Here is a 19,254-nt window from a genome sequence, read left to right on the forward strand (position 1 = left end):
AGAGAGAGAGAGAGAGAGAGAGAGAGAGAGAATGAATGAATGAATGAATGAATGAATGAAGCCCATGAGGTACCTGTTCAAATGGCTCTGAGGTCATCAGTCCCCTAGACTTAGAACTACTTAAACGTAACTAACCTAAGGACATCAGACACATCCATGCCCGAGGAAGGTTTCGGACCTGCGACCATAGCGTTCGCGCGGTTTCAGGCTGAAGCGCCCAGAACCTCTCCGCAACATCGGGCGGCCGCCTAATCCAATGCTTAACTGGTTACATGCTTGATGTCTTGAGTCGCCTGCTGGCCAGCTTCACTAGACTGTGATTAAATGAAGCTTTGGGCTGATCCTACATGGGGATGCAGGATGTGTGTGAAACAGGTGCCGCTAGGGACAGCAGTAGTGCAGAGCAAGCATTTTTTGTTACAAGTTTCTACCCTCAACGTGGATAGTTAGCTTGCTTCTTTGACGAGTTGTTGCTCGAGACGCACCGAGAATTGTTTCGTCATTCTACAAACAAACATAGTTAGACATAAGCAGTACCAATGTCACCAATGAGACGCATTAGTAAAAATAGTGAAACACCTGCAAGAACTAAATATCATTTGTCTTTAAAATGATAGCGTTTTAAAAAAAATTTCATTCCAATGTGTAGTCAGATGGTAATGAGTTCATCAAGAGTAGTGACTGGCGTATTGTGACGAGCCAGTTGCTCGGCCACCATTGACCAGACTTTTTCAATTGGTGAGAGATCTGGAGAGTGTGCTGGCCACGGTAGCAGTCGAACATTTTCTGCTGAAATGTAAGGTTTCGCTGGGATCGAATGAAGGGTAGAACCACGGGTCGTAACACATCTGAAATGTAACGTCCACTGTTCAAACCGCCTTCTATGCGAACAAGAGGTGACCGAGACGTGTAACCAATGGCATCCCATACCACCCCCCCCCCCCCCCCCCCGGGGGATGACGCCAGTATGGCGATGACGAATACAACCTTCCAATGTGCGTTCACCGCGATGTCTCCAAACACGGATGGGACCATCATGATGCTGTAAACGGACCCTGGAGTCATCCGAAAAAATGACGTTTAGCCATTTGTGCACTCAGGTTCGTCGTTGAGTACACCATCGCAGGTGTTCCAGTCTGTGATGCAGCGTCAAGGCTAACCGCAGACATGGTCTCCGAGCTGCTAGTCCGTGCTGCTGCAAACGTCGTCGAACTGTTCGCGCAGATGGGTTGTTGTGTTTCAAACGTCCCCATTTGTTGACTCAAGGATCTAGACGTGGCTGCACGATCCGTTACAGCCATGCGGATAAGACGCCTGTCATCTCGACTGCTAGTGATACGAGGCCGTTGGTATCCATCACGGCGATCCATATTACCCTCCTGTACCCACCGATTCCATATTCTGCTAACAGTCACTGGATCTCGACCAACGCGAGCAGCAATGTCGCGATACGATAAACCGCAATCGCGATAGGCTACAATCCGACCTTTATGAAAGTCGGAAACGTGATGGTACGCATTTCTCCTCCTTACATGAGGCGTAACAACAACGTTTCACCAGGCAACGCCGGTCAACTGCTGTTTGTGTATGAGAAATCGGTTGGAAACTTTCCTCATGTCAGCACGTTGTAGGTGTCGCCAACCATGTGTGAATGCTCTGAAAAGCTAATAATTTGCATATCACAGCATCATCTTCCTGACGGTTAAATTTCGCGTCGGTAGTACGTCTTGTTCGTGGTGTAGCAATTTTAATGGCCAGTAGTGTATTTAGTATCTGAGTTCACTCGGGGTTAGCGGTCGCAGAAAGGTTGTTGAGGAGAAACATCTTGACATTTCCGACGCTTCCGACATCTACAGGAACGGCCGCTGCATTGTCGCAGCAGTTACGGTACGTCGCCTCTAGACATCTAGTCGCGTCCTCTTGTTGGACCGGCCCGGAAGCAGACCGTATCTTGTAGTAGCCACACAGTCCGGCTGTATCGATTACAGGTCCGGCGAGGCCAGCGACTTGAAGACGCGTCACAAAAACGTGGGAACGGCTGCACAAATGGGCTAATTTTCCGGTATGTCTATAAATAGAGCGCTAATGGCAGGGCCTCCTGGAAGCCCGGAGGAGGCGAGGCGCGCACAGTGGCGGGGGCGTTCCAGAGCGGCGGGGCGGACAAAGCCGCCGTGGCGCCTCACGGCGGGTAGCGGGCCGCCGCCGCCGCCGCCGCCGCCGCCGCCGCCGCCGCGGTGTGGCCAGCTGCGCCGCATCCAAAATTAAATTGGTCAAAATAAACACAATGGTGCGCTCGCCTCGGCCGAGAAAGGAGGAGGAGGAGGAGGAGGAGGAGAAGAAAACGGAAGCAGCTCCCGGCTAAGCTGCTGCCCCGCCACAAAGGCAGCGGACGAAAGCCCCGAAGCTCATTATCCGTCCACACGATAGCCAGTGGCGTCCTAACGGAGCGGAGCTCAGAGGCCGGCGTGTTAGCTGGACAGGGACAAAGCTGCGCCGGCTACGGGTAGCCCCGGGGCGGCGGTGCCCGGCTGCGCATTGTCTCAGCCGCCTTTACAGCGGCGCGGTCTGAATACTGTTCGTGCGCCGGATGTCCACGGCAGTGGGTTGCTATTCTACGGACACTCGTCGAAGCCTTCCAGCTGTTGTCTACTAACACCTACATTCGGCGTTTTTGCTCCTTTCTGTAGTATTCATTCGGCAGCCATTCATTCTCGCTAGCCGACGCTTCTTCCGTTCAGCTTGCATCATCCTCCACGTGTAAGACAATTCCTAGCAGAAACTTGTCGTTACCGCGCTCCCCTCCATCTGCATCTACACCCTGCAAGCCACCAATTAATACTCCACAGCAATACTCCATTATAGGGCGGACAAGCGTGGTGTAAGCAGTCCCTTTACTAGACTTGCTGCACACTAAGTGTTCTGCCAATGTGTCGCAGTCTTTGATTTGCTCTACCCACAACACTAACTATGTGATCGTTCCAATTTACGTTATTTGTAAATGCAATCCCTAAGTATTTAGTTGAATATACAGCCTTCAGGTTTGTGTGACTCATGTGAATAGCTTCACACTTTTCTTTATTTGCAAATCGTTTCGGGCATCTGATGACTTTACAAGACGGTAAATGATGGCATCATCTGCAAACAACCCAAGACAGCTACTCAAATTGTCTATGTCGTTAATATAGTTCAGGACCTTCCGTGGGGAACGCCGGATATTTCTTCTGTTATACTCGGTGACTTTCCGTCTATTACTACGAACTGTGACCTTCCAGATAGGAAAACACGAATCCAGTCACACAACTGAGGCAATATTCCACGGCCACACAGTTTGTTTAGCTTAGAAGACGCTTGTGAGGAACGGTGTCGAAAGCCTTCTGAAAATCTAAAAATATGGAGTCCATTTGACATCCCCTGTCGATAGCATTAATTACTTCATGAATATAAAGAGTTAGTTATGTTCCGCAAGAACGATTTTTCCTGAAACCGTGCTACCTATATGTAAGTAAATCGTTTTCTTCGAGGTCACGTTCGAATATAGAATACGTTATAAGACCCCACTGCATTTCGACGTTAGTCACACGGGCCTGTAATTCAGCTGGTTACTCCTATTTCCCTTTTTGGGTATTAGTGTGACTTGAGCAACTTTCCAGTCTTCAGATACGGAACTTTCTGTGAGCGAGCGGTTGTATACAACTGCTAAATATGGAGCTATTGCATCTGCATAATCTGAAAGAACCTCACTGGTATACTATCTGGACCGGAGGCCTTGCCTTTATTAAGTGATTTAAGCTGCTTTGCTACACAATGTTTCTCATCTTCGCATTTGTTCTTGAGTGCAGTTCGGGAATATTTACTTCGTCTTCTTTGGTGACGCAATTTGTGCTCTGGTGGCACTGTCATCAGTGACTTCACCGTTGTTACTGCGCAGAGAAGGTACTGCTTGCGTCTAGCCACTGGTGTGTTTTGTATATGACCAGCATGGCTCTGGGTTTCTGCCAGATTCCAAGAGACAGTTTCGTTGTGGAAATTATTAAAAGTATCTCGCATTGAAGCACGCGCTATATTTCGAACTTCTTTAAAACTTTGCCAATCTTCGGGATTTTGCATTCTTTTAAATTTGGCATTCTTTTTTCGTTGCTTCTGCAACAGCGATCTGACTCCTTTTGTGTACCATGGGGGATCAGTATCACCACTTATTAATTTATGTGGTATACATCTCTCAATTGCCGTCGATACTATCTCTTTGAAATCAATCCACATCTTTTCTACGCTTACGTGATCAGATCGGAAGGAGTGGAAACTGTCTTAAAAAGGCGTTAAGAGCATTTTTATCAGCTTTATTAAACAGATATACTTTGTGTTTCTTTTTGATGGCTGTGAGTGTGACGGTGTTCAGCCTAGCAGCAACTGCCTTATGGTCGCTAATCCATGCATTCTTCATGATACTCCCTATTTATCCAGGATTACTTGTTACTACGAGGTCAAGTATGCTTTCGCAACCATTTACCTTTCGAGTGGGCACATGAACTAATTGTTCACAATAATTTTCTGAGAAAGCATTCAGTACAATTTCGGATGACGTTTTATGCTTGCCGCCGGCTTTAAACGTTTAATTTTTCTAGCATATCGAGGGTAAATTGAAGTCGCCACCGACTATAATTGTATGAGTGGGGTACCTATTTGAAATTAGACTCAAGTTTTCTTTGAGCTGTTCAGCAACTATATCTTATGGGTCGAGGAGTCGGTAAAACGATCCAATTAATAGTTTAGTCCGATTATCAAGTATAACCTCTTACCATACTATTTCGCAGGAATTATCTATTTCAATTTCACTACAAGGTAAACTACTACTGACAGCAATAAATACTCCAACACCAACTACATTTAATGTATCGTTTCTGAACACTGTTAGATCGCTTGGAAAAGTTTCGGCTGAACTTATTTCCGGCTTTAGCCAGATTTCCGTACCTGTAACTATTTGAGCTTCAGTGCTTTCTATTAGGGCTTGGAGCTCTGATTCTTTCCCAAGACAGCTACAACAATTTACAACTACAATAACGATCGTTTCTACAACTACCTTACTGTGTTTTGCCTGCCCTCTTTTATACGCTCTTTCTGTGGTTTCCTGAGACCCTGTAACCTAAGAAACCGCACAGTCCCTTCCACACAGCCTCCGTTACCTGTGTGTAGTGGACCCCTGACCTATTAAGCTGAACCCGCAAACCCACCACCCGATGGCGAAAGTCAAGGAATCTGCAGCCTACCCAGTCACAAAACCGCCTGAGCCTCTGATTCAGACCATCCAGTCGGCTCTGCAGCAAATGACAGTCGGCTCTGGACCAAAGGACCACAGACGGTTCTGTCGACAATGGTGCAAATGGTGAACTTCGCCGTAATCTCGCAAGTCTTTACCATTTCCGCTAGACGCCCGAAACTAGAGAGAATCTACTACGGTCCAAAGCGACACACGTCACTGGTACCGACATGAGCCACCATCTGCAGCTGGCTGCACCCTGTAGTCTTCATGGCATCCGGAAGCACCCTTTCCACATCCGGATTGACTCCCCCCGGAATGCACACTGGCTTCCTTTCCTTCCGTGGCAGCCATGTTCCTAAGGGGCCTCATTACGCGCCTAACGTTGGAGCTCCCAACTAACAGCAAGCCCACCCTCTGTGAATGCCCAGACCTTGCGGTCCGAGAAGCTTCCTCTGGAACAGGGTGGACGACTGCATCTGGCTCAGAGGCTTAGACAGCCACAGATAATGCCCGAAACCCGTTCGCCAAACCGCCATACGATCGACCCCACAGGAAGTTTTTCGCTGCCTGCCAGACTTTGGAGTGATCTCGCACTCGACCACGGGTGAGGGGCAACCTCAGTGCAGGCAGTACCCGGGGCGCCCGCAGCAGTGGATCGGTCGGGGGACACATGACATGGGACGTGCTCGACGTCTCTCGCATCCCCGCGTCCGACCCCCCACGGTGATGCCCCTTGGCAGCAGCCTGAAGCTATGTGACTAAAGTCTACACTGCCTGCAGCTGTGGGCGAAGGGGTCACCAACTCAGCTCTCTTCTGTACACAGCCATTACAGTGCCTATCCATTTCTGAACTCGCTCGTGTTTGAAACTCGTAAATACATGTAATAAACAAACGGTGTAGCCGCCTTAGTAGCAGCAGGAACTCGCGGTGCTCTCTCACTGACGAGATGCGACTATTCCATGATTAGTATCCAACTAGATTAAAGAAGACTGAAGCTCGCAGTAACATATGTAAGTTACATTAATGGCATTTTTGGCACCTTTCCGTCAAAAGAAATGACAGGTAAACGCTTAACTAACTACAGTTGTTTCCGTGCTAAGTGACAACAAGTTAAAACATTTCTTCCTTGAAGTGTTCCTTTTATCTGGCTGCAATCAGAGAATACTGCCACTCGCGTCCCACACAGCTGAAAACGAAACGACCTGCCAAATTATTGTGCATAGTTTTCGCTGCACTGTAACTGTAGTTTGTGACCGAGCCAGATTCTGTATCTTCTGTATCATTGCTACTTATCTTCGAATTTTACTCCGTGTTGAATGCGAACGCAATTGTGAAGGAGAAGGCAACAGTTTATTTGTCCCGAAAATTCGAGGGAGACAATGAAAAGACTTTAAAAACTTGCCACTTGCTGGATAAAATTGTAAACTGAAAGGTGTCTTTTGGATTCCTTTCATGTTTATTTCTTAAGTCTGTTGTCATTTACGGCATACATTCCACTTCTAAATTTACTGTGGTGTTTCTGACTGTCTGGGAGGAGACTGAGCAGTGGAACGTGTTACTTTTACACACAATCAAGAACGATCTGTCGCACTACTACACTTTAAAACACAGTTTATATGTAATTCATGTCACACAGTCTCATACGGAACCTACATCCGCTTTGTTTTATATACTGTATATAATAAGATACAGTCATCCCCCTTCCCTTATGTGTGAAAGGATGAACGAGGAAACGTATTTCTAGTTGCATCCTTGATAGTAGCAGACAAGCGTGTCTGCTAGAGAAGAGTAGGACCAACGTCGGAACAGGTAGCTACGCTTTCTAAAAGCAAAGAGGTTTGTATTGTTAGTATGTTCCTGTCCGTCCCTTGTCATGTTGGTATAGGAAGCTGCCTCTCTGGGCACTTCCGTTTGTATCTGTTAAGCACGCTCTGTAGGGGCCCAGTGCAGTCTGTCCGTGGCGAGTGTCTGAAGTGGTAAGATCTACAGCTAAGCGCATCTCTGCTAAGTCCGTAGGACAATGGATTTCTTAAGTTCAGCCTAGATCTAAAATATATAATGTTATCTTAAATTGCAACGCAGTGTAATTCGAGTGTGAAGTTCAGAATATGTTCCAGTAGTTGGTTTGTCACTACTTTGTGAGTAAAGTGGAACCACGTGTTGTTGATCCATAACTCTAAGTAAGATCATCAATCTTAAATGCGAGTGTGAGATTATAACGTCTCGTCTTGACAATATTTTTCAATATAGCAACTTTTCTTTATGTTCAACCCACGTGGGGTGTACTTTGTGAGACCAGTACCACGTGCTTATACAACTGTTTGACCCATCAGGTTAATAGTAAGACGATAGTAACCAGTTCGAGGTATTTCTTTTGTAAATTGCTTTTCGATCTAATTTATTTTAATTAACAAAATTATTGTGGAGTTACACTCTTTGTGTAAACCAAGTTGGTCACGTGAAGCATGTGGTGTAATCATCAAAGTAGCCCTCAGCTATTCTTTTCGGGAAAATTTCACAGATAGTATGAATTTAGTATACCAGTGTGTTGTAATTTCATGACGGACAGGATTTAGCTACGAACGTAAGTTCTTTGGGTGAAAATTGAATCGGTTGGTTGTGGTTAATTTCCTCTTGCATATGTTTCAACGTTCTCCGTGTGTTATTTTATGAATGCAGTGTTGTATGCAGTCTCCCAATCTTGGCTCCATATTTGATGTGTTCCGTAAGATTAAAAACTCACATTTTCACAATCCTAAATAAGGCACGAGTTTAGTTATGAATCAAGTTTAATATGTTGAAATTTTAACGGAACAGTGATCAATGTTAAAATAAATGTCCAAATATAAAATGATTTATTTCTTTTTATTTAAATTGTTTTATATATATATATATATATATATATATATATATATATAATCTCACCGGCTGTCGTAAGATGACTACTAAAAGATTATAATTAATGTTAGTCTGGTTGGGAATTTGGTAAGCTAGACTGGATACCTGGTGAAACAGTTGCTCGGAAATGCAAGGTTAACTCCCCCAGATAGCTCACAGCTTTTAACCCGCTTGAATTGTCTTTAATATCAGAACCGCTTTCAGAACAACTTAATGCATCAACATTACAAAATGTCACTTTAATCTGGCATTTCGATTCAAACAACTGCTAACTGAAAGGTGGTTATGCTATTTTTTGCAAAGATCAAGCTCTTCCGGCAAGTGGTTGCATCAAATTCGTTGAGAAACCAAATTCTCCATTAGCAAGAAACCTAAGGGGCACATCCGGCATTGTAGTTCCTGGCACTCGGCACGGGCTACGTTCGTCCAATTTCATTTTTTTCCAGTCAGCTGAGTTCACGAAGAGAGGAAGTTTAGGCCCTTTTTTCCTATATTCTGCGTGTTATGGCAATTACTTTGTCAACGGGAAATACTTTCTGTCTGAGGAGAGCGCGGTGGCGCAGTGGCTAGCACACTGGACTCGCATTCGGGAGGACGACGGTTGAGACCTGATTTAGGTTTTCCGTGGTCGCTCCAGGCAAATGCCTTGGAAAGGGCGCCGCGGACTTGCTTCCACGCCCTTTCCTAATCCGACGACACGGCGTGCGTACCTTGGCGGCGAGCAGGCAGGGCCTGCCGCGGCCCCGCGCCCTGCGCGGCGTCACCACGTCCCGCATGCGCTGCAGGCTGCGCTCCAGCCCGCCCAGCACCTTGCGCGCGCACCGCGGCGTCGTGGCGCACGGCGTCGACGCGCTGCTGCTGCTGCTGCCGCCGCTGCCCGCACCCGCCTCCTCGCCGGCCTCGCCGCCGCCTCCGGGGCTGCAACACCACGTCACAGGTCGTATTATAACGTTCCGCACCTGCGGAAGAATGCCCCTTGCTAACAAGGGAAATTCCCCAGATAGTTTGGTAAGATGACCCAGTGGACAGTCCGTCATAGGCTCAACACTGATCAAGCATGGAAAAAGGAAACAGATTTATTCAACTGTAAAAAAAGCTGTGATCGCTCCAGGCTTGACAAGTGCAACATCGAGCGAAGTTGTAGAGCCACGGCGTCGTGGTTTGCCGGCACGGTACCTCACCGTTTTCTATATTTAAAAATAAAAAAAAAACTTAGTAAAGGAATCAACGATCTACTTGAAGGGATGTCATGTGACGTCCGCACAGAGCAAATGCAACTACAATACCGAAAAAAAATGGTCACGGTGTTGGACTGCAAAGGGGACGAGCGCTGCTCGAAAGTCCCACGTGCCATTTATTTTTATTTATTTAATACCCACAGACTTTAAGAAAAATATAATAATTCAATCCCAACGAAAGTAGGTGTTCACAGATGAGAAAATTACCGAACAATCAGTTTAATAAGCCACAGCTGCAAAATACTAACACGAATTCTTTACAGACGAATGGGAAAACTGGAAGAAGCTGACCTCGGGGAAGATCAGTTTGGATTCCGTAGAAATGTTGCAACAAGTGAGGCAATACTGAGACTACGACTTGTCTTAGAAGCTAGATTAAAGAAAGACAAACCTACGTTTCTAGCATTTGTCGACTTAGAGAATGCTTCTGACAATGTTGACTGGAATACTTTCTTTCAAATTCTGAGGGTGGCAGGGGTAAAATACAGGGAGAGAAAGGCTATTTACAATTTGTACAGAAATCACATGGCAGTTATAAGAGTCGAGGGACATGAAAGGGAAGCAGTGTTTGGTAAGGGAGTGAGACATGGTTGTAGCCTCTCCCCGATGTTATTCAATCTGTATATTGAGCAAGCAGTAAAGGACACACAAGAAAAATTCGTAGGAGGTATTAAAATCCATGGAGAAGAAATAAAAACTTTGAGGTTCGCCGATGACATTGTAATTCTGTCAGAGACAGCAAAGGACTTGGAAGAGCAGTTGAACGGAATGGACAGTGTCTTGAAAGGAGGATATAAGATGAACCTCAACAAAAGCAAAACGAGGATAATGGAATGTAGTCGAATTAAGTCGGGTGATCCTGGGGGAATGAAGTTAGGAAATGAGGCACTTAAAGTAGTAAAGCAGTTTTGCTATTTGGGGAGCAAAATAACTGACGACGGTCGAAGCAGAGAGGATATAAAATGTACACTGGCAATAGCAAGAAGAGCGCTTCTGAAGAAGAGAAATTTGTTAACATCGAGTATAGATTTAAGTGTCAGGAAGTCATTTCTGAAAGTATTTGTATGGAGTGTATCCATGTATGAACTGAAACATGGATCATAAATAGTTTGGACAAGAAGAGAATAGAAGCTTTCGAAATGTTTTGCTACAGAAGAATGCTGAAGATTAGATGAGTTCACATAAGTAATGAGGAGGTATTGAATAGAATTGGACAGAAGAGAAATTTGTGGCACAACTTGACCAGAAGAAGGGATCAGTTGGTAGGACATGTTCTGAGGCATCAAGGGGTCGCGACTTTGGTAGTGGAGGGCAGCGGGGAAGGTAAAAATCGTAGAGGGAGACCAAGAGATGACTACACTAAGCAGATTCAGAAGGATGTAGGTTGCACTAGGTACTGGGAGATGAAGAAGCTTGCACAGGATAGAGTAGCATGGACAGCTGCATCAAACTTGTATCTGGACTGAAGACCAGAACAACAACAACATTTATTTTTTCATTCCATCATGAACAGTCCGTCCACTCACTGAGATGTTTGTTAACTTTCTGTAGTCTTGGCAGTCGTCACACTTGACACTGGTTACAGAATGCGAGTCATATGATAAGGATACATTACCGTCGCAAGTAAACGTGATGAACACTGAGAGCAGGCGAGACACCACTAGGTGTCCCACAGAAACGAAAACAACAAATATACGGCTGTGACCTGTGTTACAACACAGGAATTCAAGAGTCAAAACTTCCAAAACGGAACGCAACTTCAAAAACGTTAAAAACATTTGTTTTGAATGAGCACAGAGATACTGTAGGATTGTTAACTGTTGCATTCATTTGTTGCAGCTTATGTGGCAAAACTATTTTGTTTTCATCATTTCCTTGGGAGTGATCACATTCACACGATCACCTAAATTGGGCAAGGAGACATATCTCACTCACTCACCAGGCGTACAAATAAGGTGCATCGATAACATATTACTATAATGTGACACACGTAATGCCGAGTATGACACACCAGACGTATTTTTCAGTGGAGGATTCGGTTGACTTGCCTCGTCATCAAACGTTTGCGCTTCCCTTTACGAAAACCACTTCCTTTCGGCTGCTAACAAAGTAACAAGTTTGTTTGTGTGGCCATCCTCCGCAGCAAGCAAATGAATACTTGTTTAGTAAATAAAACTGCCTTTTCCTGCTACTAGTTACTTAATTTATCTCATACGCGTTTCGCCTTTTCCTGTTGTAAGGCATCATCAGTGGGATCTATAACGACGTTTTGTTAGTTTTGATTATGAAACATTCATTTCGCGATTTTTTTTGTAAAGAAGTAATCTACATCTACGTCTACATGACTACTCTGCAATTCACATTTAAGTGCTTGGCAGAGGGTTCATCGAACCACAATCATAGTATCTCTCTACTATTCCACTCCCTAACAGCGCACGGGAAAAACGAACACCTAAACTTTTCTGTTCGAGCTCTGATTTCTCTTATTTTATTTTGATGATCATTCCTACCTATGTAGGTTGGGCTCAACAAAATATTTTCGCATTCGGAAGAGTAAATTGGTTGCTGAAATTTCGTATAAAGATCTCGCCGCGACGAAAAACGTCTTTGCTGTAATGACTTCCATCCCAATTCGCGTATCATATCTGCCACACTCTCTCCCCTATTACGTGATAATACAAAACGACCTGCCCTTTTTTACACCCTTTCGATGTCCTCCGTCAATCCCACATGGTAAGGATCCCACACCGCGCAGAAATATTCTAACAGAGGACGAACGAGTGTTGTGTAAGCTGTCTCTTTAGTGGACTTGTTGCATCTTCTAAGTGTCCTGCCAATGAAACGCAACCTTTGGCTCACCTTCCCCACAATATTATCTATGTGGTCCTTCCAACTGAAGTTGTTCGTAATTTTAACACCCAGGTACTTAGTTGAATTGACAGCCTTGAGAATTGTACTATTTATCGAGTAATCGAATTCCAACGGATTTCTTTTGGAACTCATGTGGATCACCTCACACTTTTCGTTATTTAGTGTCCTGCCACACCATATAGCAATCTCTTATAAATCGCTTTGCAACTGATACTGGTCGTCGGATGACCTTACTAGAAGGTAAATTACAGCATCACCTGCGAACAACCTAAGAGAACGTCTCAGGTTGTCACCCAGGTCGTTTATATAGATTAGGAACAGCAGAGGTCCCAGGACGCTTCCCTGGGGAACACCTGTTATCACTTCAGTTTTACTCGATGATTTGCCGTCTATTACTACGAACTGCGACCTTCCTGACAGGAAATCCTGAATCCAGTCGCACAACTGAGACGATACCCCATAGGCCCGCAGCTTGATTAGAAGTCGCTTGTGAGGAACGGTGTCAAAAGCTTTCCGGAAATCTAGAAATAATTACGATTTGCTGATCTGCTTTTCCTCACACCTGGCCTGGAGGTCGCACTAACACTTTTGTCACTGCCATATAACCACAACTTCGTGTTCTGGCCTTCCTCACACTGTTCACCATGATTCTCACGCTTTTTTGTGGTGTGCTATTGTTCTTTTGTCACTTGATGCAACTATTTCGTCGTACACAGTTTTTCGCAACGTGAATATTACGACTCCATTACTTATTTCATCTTCTTTGGTATGTTTATCTATTTGTTGCCAACTTAACGAAGTATATGCTGGAGACTAACTTCTATTTACGATGTTTATACCGCGCGTGTGTGCGTGTGTGTGTGTGTGTGTGTGTGTGTGTGTGTGTGTGTGTGTGTGTGTGTAAGTCAACCACTCGGTAACAGGATGAGATTTTCACTCTGCAGCGGAGTGTGCGCTGATATGAAACTTCCTGGCAGATTAAAACTGTGTGCCGGACTGAAAGGCAAAGGTCCCGAGCTCGAGTCTCGGTCCGGCACACAGTTTGTTTCACATCGGCGCACACTCCGTTGCAGAGTGAAAATCTCATTCTGGAAACATTCCCCAGGCTGTGGCTAAGCCATGTCTCCGCAATATCCTTTCTTTCAGAAGTGCTAGTTCTGCAAGGTTCGCAGGAGAGCTTCTGTAAAGTTTGGAAGGTAGGAACGAGATACTAGCAGAAGTAAAGCTGTGTGGACGGGGCGTGAGTCGTGCTTGAGTAGCTCAGATGGCAGAGCACTTGCACGCGAATGGCAAAGGTCCCGAGCTCCAGTCTCGGTCCGACACACAGTTTTAATCTGCCAAGAAGTTTCACTCGGTAACAGCTACACACACACACACACACACACACACACACACACACACACACACGCACGCACGCACGCACGCACGCACGCACGCACGCACACACACACGCGCGCGCGCGCGCGTTGGCGTTCGGTATAAACATCGTAAACAGAAGTTAGTCTCGAACAAACACTTCGTTAGGTTGGCAACAAATAGATAAACACACCAAAGATGATGAAACACGCAATGGACTCACAAATTTACGTTGTCAAAGACAGTGTACGACGAAATAGTTGTATGGAGTGACAAAGAACAAAAGTACATCACAAAAAGAGTGAGAAACATGGTGAACAGTGTTATAAAGGCCAGGACACGAAGTTGTGATTATATGGCAGTGATAAAAGTGTTAGTGCGACCTCCAGACCAGGTGTGAGGAAACGCATATCAGTAAATCGTAATCAGTTTTTTACAAAAAAAAAAAAAAAAAAAAAAAAAAAAAAAAAAAAAAAAAAATCGCGAAGTGAACTGTTTAATATCTAAAAGTAACAAAAATTTCATTATAGATCCCACTGATGATGCCTTACAACAGGAAGAGGCGAAATGGGTATAGGATAAATAATGTAACTAGGAGCAGGAAAAGGCAGTTTTATTTACAAAGCTAACAGAGTAGATGTGCAGAATCAACTTTCATTACAGGTCCCTTCCTTAAACCTCGTTGCTCCAGACGGACGTTACACCACGACACAGGCACAAATCGGAATACAGAGAACAACGAGAAAAGGAAGGGTTCAAGGGAGCTCTGAACAAGGCTCGCCCGCTTTGCAGTCCAACACCGTGAAAATTAACGACGACGCCGTGGTCCGGCTGGCTGTTCTATGGTTCACTTCCTGTGCTTGGACAGTTCACTGTTTCTATTTTGTTCTTTGTTTCCCCCCCCCCCCCCCCCCTGCACGGTTCAGTACACCTTCTTCCTCTTTTCATGCTTGATAGTGTTCACTTTTTGACGGGCGGTCCACTGACCCCACCTCTCACTAAATCTCAGAGGGGTGCAAGGGGGAGTTTCCCTTGTAAGAAGTAAAATTACTTAGGATGGGCCAAGTGAGGAAGACCCTACAGTTTGTAGATGACAAAGTAATGATACGCCCAAGTACGATGATAGCATTTTTTGACTTAGGGAAAGCTTTTGAATATATTGACTGTAGTACGTACACTCTTTGAAATCGTGCAAAGTAGCAGAGATGAAATAGAATGAGCGAATAGTTATCTGTAGGTTGTATAGAAATCAAAGTAAGTCAAAGAACATGAAAGGGTAACAGTGGTTGAGAATGGAGGGAGACAGACTTGTAGCCCAACGCCGATGTAACTCAGTTTCGACACTGAGCAACCTTCGTAGGAAGGGAAAGAGATATCTGAAAAGAGAATTAAAGTTCAGGGAGCAGAAAAAAATGAGGCTTGATCATGACATTGTAATTTAGTTAGACGCAGTTCGCTACTTACTACAGCGCCCGAAGAGGACGGATTGCTGCTTCAAAAGAGTTGTAAGATGAATTTTAATAAAAGTAAAGCGAACGTAATGGAATGCAGTCGAATTAAATCAGGCGATGCCGAGGGAATTGCATTAGGAAGTGACACACTAAAAGTAGAGTATGAGTTGAAGCAAAATAAATGGGGGCAGTAGTGGAGTGGATATGAAATGCAGACTTGTTATAGCAAGAAAAGCGTTTGTGGAAAATGGGAATATGTTAACGACTAACAGAAATTTGGTATTAGGAAGTATTCTCTGCCTTTGTCTAGAGTGTAGTCTTGTAGAGAAGTGAAGAGTCTGCCACGGAAGTGAAATGTGGTTGATACGCAATTCAGACAACAAAGCAATAGAAGTATTCATTTTTTGGATCTGCAGCTCTTGACTTTGTTTCCTTGTTTCCAGTTATTTATGGGTTACAGTTTCGCCTTTTATGCAAAACCAGTTTTGTCTTGTTGCAGTGTTTTTCCATAAAAGGCGAAACCTATATCCTATAAGGAATACAAGCTTTTAAAATGTTGCGCTACAGAAGAATGCTGAAGATTAGATGGATAGATCGAATAACTACTGAGGAGGTAACGAAAATAATTGTGGAAAAAAGAAATGTATGGCATAATTTGGCCAAAGAAAGGTACCAGCTAATAGCACAAGTCCTGAGGCGTCAACGAATCGTCAGTTTGGTAGTAGACGGTAGTAATGGCAGGAAAAAATTTAGAGGGAGACAAAGGCTCGAACAAAATTTTCAAAAGTGAAGAGTCATCCACAGAGTAGACTAACGTGGAGAGTTTTATGAAACCAATCTTCCTACTAAAGACCACAACAAGAACAACAGTAACCAAACTGTTATCCTAATTTTAATATACACAGTATGAGAAAGGTTAATGACTGTCCAAGGCGACATTTCTACTTGCCACAGATTCACTCAACTGAGCAACCTGCACCTAAGAGGGAAGATTAATATGTCTGGTAGAAGGCAAGAAAAAATGTTTCGTAAACAACTCATCTCGACATAAGTCTCCTTCTGCGATCCTCTAGCGTTTTCCCCCCATCAGAAAAATAGGTTCTGTCCGACTCTGCAAAACACTCACCGACTTCAACTATCACTTCCTGATCTCATGAAAGTTTCTTCCCAGCAAACTAAAGTTTCAAGTTAGGAAGCAGTCGCTTCGGGGTACGTCTTAGGAACAGGGTGGACGAGGAACCAATTCAAAACCCAATTCATGCACTATCGCCACTGATAGCGCAGATGTGTCGAATGGTGCGTTATGCAGGTGATGAGCACTTTTTTGCGTGCCAACCTTTGTTTTTTACAGCCAGTGCAGGTTTCAGACTATGCAACAATGAAGCATAATAGGGTCCACCTACGGTTCTGCTTTTATCCACGTAGTCTATGAGGACTACTCCTTGGGAATTCCAAAAGACAGTGGCCATCACCTTACCAGTTGACAAAACGGTCTTTGCCTTCTTCAGTTTTAGATTAGATTAGTTTTTCGTTCCATACATCCGTGTTGAGGAGATCCTCGTGGATGTGGAACATGTCACCATTTTTTATTTTTTATTTGTAAGCTGAAATAACAATACTAATAGTATAAATATATACAACACATCATTTGTTTCTATTAAAAAATTCGTCAATGGAGTAGAAGGAGGTGGCCACTAGTAAGTCTTTCAGGCTCCTTTTAAACTGATCTCTATTTGTAACTATTTTTTTTTTGTTTGCTGGCAAATTATTGAAGATAAGTGTTCCTGAGTAGTGGACCCCTTTTTGAACTAAAGTAAGTGCTTATAAGTCCTTGTGCAGATCATTTTTGTTCCTTGTATTGTATGTATGAACTGAGCTGTTTGTTGGTAAAAGAGATATATTATTTAGGGCAAATTTCATTAAGGAGTAAATAGACTGAGAGTTAGTAGTTAGTATACACAGTTCTTTGAAGAGGTTTCTACAAGACGTCCGTGAGTTTACTCCACAAATAATACGTATTACACGCTTTTGGACTCTGAAAACTTTTGTTTGACTTGAAGAGTTACCCCAAAATATTATACCATATGACATTAAGGAATGAAAGTAGGCAAAGTATGCAAGCTTTTTCACTTTTATGTCGCCTATGTCTGCTAACACTCGAATTGCAAATACAGATTTGTTAAGGCGTTTCTGCAGTTCTGTGGTGTGCTCCTCCCAACTGAATGTATTATTAAGTTGTAATCCCAGGAATTTAAGACTGTCAACGTCTTCTATCTGCTGTTCTTTGTACTTTATGCATATGCTGGGTTCTGAATTGCATATAGTGCATATAGTAAGTCTTTTCGAAGTTTAATGTCAGTGAGTTGGCTTTAAACCATTTATTAATATCCATGAAAATATCATTAGCAGATCTTTCTAGAACTACACTCGACATACTATTTATTGCGATACTTGTGTCATCTGCAAACAAAACGAACTCTGCTTCTGGCAGTGTAACTGGTGAGAAATCGTTAATGTACACAAAAAAAGCAATGGCCCTAAGATGGATCCTTGTGGGACACCACATGTAATTTCTTCCCATTCTAATGATGACTGATGACTTATTACTTAGATCACTAGTCCCTTGCACTGACACCCTTTGTTTCCTGTTAGCGAGGTGTGACTTGAACCATTTTGCATCACTGCCCGTGACACCATAGAATTCTAATTTATTTAAAAGAATGTTGTGGTATACACAATCGAATGCCTTTGACAAATCACAGAATATACCTGCTGCTTGTAATTTGTTATTTAATGAATTAAGCACATTTTCACTGTAGGTGTAAATAGTCTTTTCGATATCAGAACCCTTCAGAAATCCAAACTGTGTTCTTGATAACATGTTATTTGTGGTCAGATGGTTGAGAAGCTGCCTGTACATTACTTTTTCTAAAATGTTTGAGAATGCTGGCAAAAGTGAAATCGGTGTTTAGTCTGATGGCACCTCTTTATCCCCTTTCTTGAATAGAGGCTTAACATCTGCATATGTCCCAGTTATAATTGACTGGTTACACAAGTAACTCAGAATTGTAGTAAACTCACAAGAACATGCCTTAACTTTGTTGATATTTCATCATAATCACTAGAATGCTTTGTTTTTAAAGATTTTATTATGGAAGTTATTTCTTTTGGTGAAGTGAGTGACATATTCATGTACCTGAAGCTATTTGTAAAGGCTAGTTTCAGATATTCAAGGGCATTTTTTACTGATCCTGACAATCCCATTCTATCAGTAACAGATATAAAGTACTTGTTAAATAAATTTGCCACACTATGCCCATCGGTTACTAATGTGTCATCTACCCTTAGTGCTATTTGCTCCTGTTCCTTTCTGGTTCTCCCAGTCTCCTTTTTCACTATATCCCATATTGTTTTTATTTTGTTCCCTGACATTGCTATCTTCTTATCGTAGTGTATTTGTTTTATGTCTGAATAACTTTTTTTAATATTTTACAGTATTCCTTGTATTTAGCTAAATCATAAATCATCAGCATTGGAGCTATTCTTGGTTGACAGATACATTTTCCTTTTTGTCTTACAGGAAATCTTTATTCCTTGTGTGATCCATGGTTTTATTATAGACTTCTGTTTAATTTGAGTAACTTTTAGGGGAAAACAGTTTTCAAACATGGTACTGACATTGTTCATGAATGTGTTCTAGTTTTTCATTCATGTCATGAGCACTATAAACATCTTTCCAGTTCATATCTTTGAGCAGTTTTCTAAAACACTCAATTTTTGGTTGATTGGATACTCTCCTGTACTCAGATTTAGCAGTCTTGATAATCTGCTTAGACTTAACATCTAAAACAAGGAGCTGCATGTCATGATCTGATAGTCCATGTATTACAGGTTTTATGATATGATTTTGTTCCTTTGATTTGTCTATAAAAATGTTATCAATGGCTGTCCTTGAGGATTTAGTGATCCTAGTTGGAAAGTTTACAGTGTGAGTTAGATTGAAAGACAACATTACTAACTGCAGTTAATGTTTACTGGAAGATTGAATTAGAAAATCTGTATTAAAGTCACCAGCATCAAAATTTCTTTGTTTCTTCCTGTTAAAGAACCCGAAGGAGCTTCTAGATGATTTATGAATAGATTATAATTTCCTGCAGGTGCTCAGTAAATAATTACTATTAT

At 43.1% G+C, this 19,254-nt stretch overlaps 1 protein-coding gene across 3 annotated transcripts in view; it reads right to left on the minus strand.

Annotated features, from left to right (window-relative positions):
- LOC126284647 (maternal embryonic leucine zipper kinase-like) overlaps positions 1-19,254 on the minus strand; it is a 401,036-nt gene that overhangs the window by 152,190 nt on the left and 229,592 nt on the right. For all 3 annotated transcript variants that reach the window (XM_049983745.1, XM_049983736.1, XM_049983756.1), the window contains one exon: positions 8,867-9,074. In XM_049983745.1, coding sequence (XP_049839702.1) covers positions 8,867-9,074 — 208 coding nt within the window. The remainder of the gene's footprint in view (positions 1-8,866; positions 9,075-19,254) is intronic.

This window comes from Schistocerca gregaria, chromosome 1, assembly GCF_023897955.1.
Source record: "Schistocerca gregaria isolate iqSchGreg1 chromosome 1, iqSchGreg1.2, whole genome shotgun sequence".
Taxonomy (NCBI): domain Eukaryota; kingdom Metazoa; phylum Arthropoda; class Insecta; order Orthoptera; family Acrididae; genus Schistocerca; species Schistocerca gregaria.